The following is a 2,952-nucleotide window of genomic DNA, read 5'->3' as shown; positions in this document are numbered from 1 at the left end:
ACAAGAGACCATTCCATTCGTTTTCATAGTTTACCGAACTGCTGTGAGATGTTTTCGAATTATCTTTTCGACAGTGATTGTTGAAAACACACCACTTGAAAAAACAAAAATTTCTAGACCAATGTTATAGCAATATTTCATATTAATTTTTTTTTTTTTTTTATTAGAATATGCGCTTCGACAACTAGGCCATTAGCGCCTGTTACATTAATCGATTACACTATTACATTCAGGTATAAAATAAACCAATTATACTCTAATGTTGGTATCCTTGATAAAGTTGAGGGTATTTGCCACCTGTGGGTTGTTAATGTTGAGGGCCTCTTCTATCTTCTGGGGAACATTGTGGGCTTTTCTTTCGGTGTTTAAACCTGGAAACTGGACCAAAATATGCAGAACTGTGAGATGGACACCACAATGGGAGCATACAGGAGCGTCCTCTCTATTAAACATGTATGCATGTGTAGTCAAGGTGTGCCCGATTCGTAGCCTCCGTAGTATAATTAGATCTCTCCTGTTAGTGATACAATTCGAGGTGTGGTTTTGGATGGTTGGATCTATCAGTCTCAGCTTGGAAGGTGTTTGATTCCATTTTACGTTCCACTCACCTATGACGGTTCTCCTACAGAAGCTTTTGAGGTCATAATTAGTTATGTCGTTTACACATGTCCCTGAATATCTGGCATCGTTTGCCTCTCGATCAGCTTTTTCGTTACCAGGTATTCCCATATGTGATGGGATCCATAATATGACAGCTTTTTTACCTTGCTGAGAAATTGTTGTGTTGGTGTCTAAAATTTTTCTGACTAATGGATTGGATATAGTACGTGATTTTATTGACTGAAGTGATGAAAGGGAATCAGTGCAGATAACGTTGTTAATGTATGCGTTCTCCTCAATATGTTTCATTGCTTGATGAATTGCATATAATTCTCCGGTAAATATGCTACTGGTTATTGGGAGTTTGAATTTCTTTGTGTGTTCGAGAGTAGTAAATGCACAACCAACACTATCTTCTGTTTTAGAGGCATCAGTGTAAAAAGTACAGTCATGTATAATGGAGTTCAACTTTTCAAGAAACATTTTTTGTACTATTTGAGGGGACATGTCTGATTTTGTTTGTTTGGCCAAGGAATCATCACAGATGAGAGAGGGTATGTTCCAGGGGGCTTCAGAGGTTGTTTTATGGGTCATAACTTGTAATATTTGATTTTGAGTTATTTGTTGGTGTATTCTATAGTATAGGGGAGTTTTAAGTTTGGGATATCGATTGTATGTCTCACTATATCTTTTCTGGCAGAGTGAAATTCTTACTGGGTTGGTTGTATCTGCAGTTATTCTCGCTGCGTAAGTAAGTTGCAGGGATTGTCTTCTAAGATGTAACGGCAGTTCACCTGTTTCTCGATGCAGACTCAATGAGGGACTTGCTCTCAGGGCACCAGTCGCCAATCTTAATGCAGTGTTCTGTATGGAATTGAGTTTTTCGAGCGTGGTTCTGCTGGCTGAAGCGTATATGATACATCCATAATCCAGTTTAGATCTAATAAGAGTACGGTATATTGTAAGAAGTGTTTGCTCGTCAGCTCCCCATTGACTGTTTGCTAATGCCTTCATGATGTTCAATCGTTTAAGACAATCTGTTTTCAACCTCTCAATATGTGCTTTCCACGTCAATTTGGAGTCGAATATCATTCCTAGAAAGCAGTGGTTCGTAACATTTTCGATGGGGTTACCGTATAGCTCCAAGTGATGGATTCTTGGAGTTTTTTTCGTGAATGACATCATTTTCGTTTTGGATGTTGAGAAGGTGAAACCAGTAGTTTTTCCCCAATTTTCAAGATTGTTGATGGCATCCTGTAGAAGTTTTATTACAGTTTGTCCCTTGTGGCCTCTGCAGTATATCAGGAGATCGTCAGCGTAGATTGATATTTTGACTGGTGTTTTGATTATGTCCATTATATCATTCATGGCTATTATGAATCATGTTGTGCTGATTACACATCCCTGTGGGACCCCGTTCTCAAGTGTGTGGATTTCGGAGAGCTCATTTCCCACTCTTACCTGAAATTCTCTTTGTGTGAGGAAGTTCTTGATATATCGGTACATTCTACCATTAATGTTCCATGATCTCAGAGTTTTCAGTATCTTGAATCGGCAGGTTAAATCAAATGCTTTCTGTATGTCGAGGAAGACAGCCGTAATTTCTTGGTTGTTTGCAAAGGCATCCAGTATTTCTGTGTGGAGCTGAACTAGATTGTCGTAGGTGGATCTATATTTACGGAAACCACTTTGTTCATTTCTAATCAGGCTCTTATTGTTTAAGTACCACCAAAGTCTCTGGTTTATGATTTTTTCAAGGATTTTGCTCATATTACATGTTAATGATATTGGTCTATAATTCTTTGGGTTTTGCGCATTTGTGCCACTTTTATGAATTGGTACGACAGTAGCGTTTCGCCATGTACTGGGAAAAGTGCTGTTAATCCATATTTTATTATAGATTTGGAGAAGAATATCTAATGCAGAATCTGGCAAGTTCTTTATAAAAATGGTGGGAATGTTATCTGGACCTGGTGAACTGTTATTGCTAGATTTGATGGCATCTTGTAGTTCTTGCTTCGTTATAGGTAGACTGATTGGGCTATTCATCGTATAAGGGGTGTCAATCTCATCTTCTTTTTCTTTCTGCTCCTTGTATTTAAGGAAGTCAGGACTGTAACTGGAGTTCGATGACTGACTTCGAAAGTGGCTGGCTAGACAGTTGGCAATATCTTTTTTATCAGTAATTAAGCTCCCATCAGGGTTTTTGAGGGAGTGTACTTGATGAAAGGTTCTTTTACCTTTGATGTTTTTTATTTTGTTCCAAACTTCACTTGTCCTAGTTGAATTGGTTAAGGTTTTGACATATTCGATCCATGCTTTCTTTTTGCTAGTTTTCAACACTAATCTAGT

The 2,952-nt window shown here is 38.1% G+C and overlaps 1 protein-coding gene across 1 annotated transcript; it reads right to left on the bottom strand.

The window, feature by feature from the left end:
* Window positions 1-249: 249 nt before the first annotated feature.
* LOC123306596 lies at window positions 250-1,968 on the bottom strand. The gene has a single exon (XM_044888668.1). The coding sequence runs from the start codon at window positions 1,966-1,968 to the stop codon at window positions 250-252; it is 1,719 nt and encodes a 572-aa protein (XP_044744603.1).
* Window positions 1,969-2,952: the final 984 nt, after the last annotated feature.

This window comes from Coccinella septempunctata, chromosome 1 (assembly GCF_907165205.1).
Source record: "Coccinella septempunctata chromosome 1, icCocSept1.1, whole genome shotgun sequence".
NCBI lineage: Eukaryota > Metazoa > Arthropoda > Insecta > Coleoptera > Coccinellidae > Coccinella > Coccinella septempunctata.
Note: the sequence above shows the minus strand (reverse complement) of the source record. Positions and strands in the feature narration are given on the sequence as shown.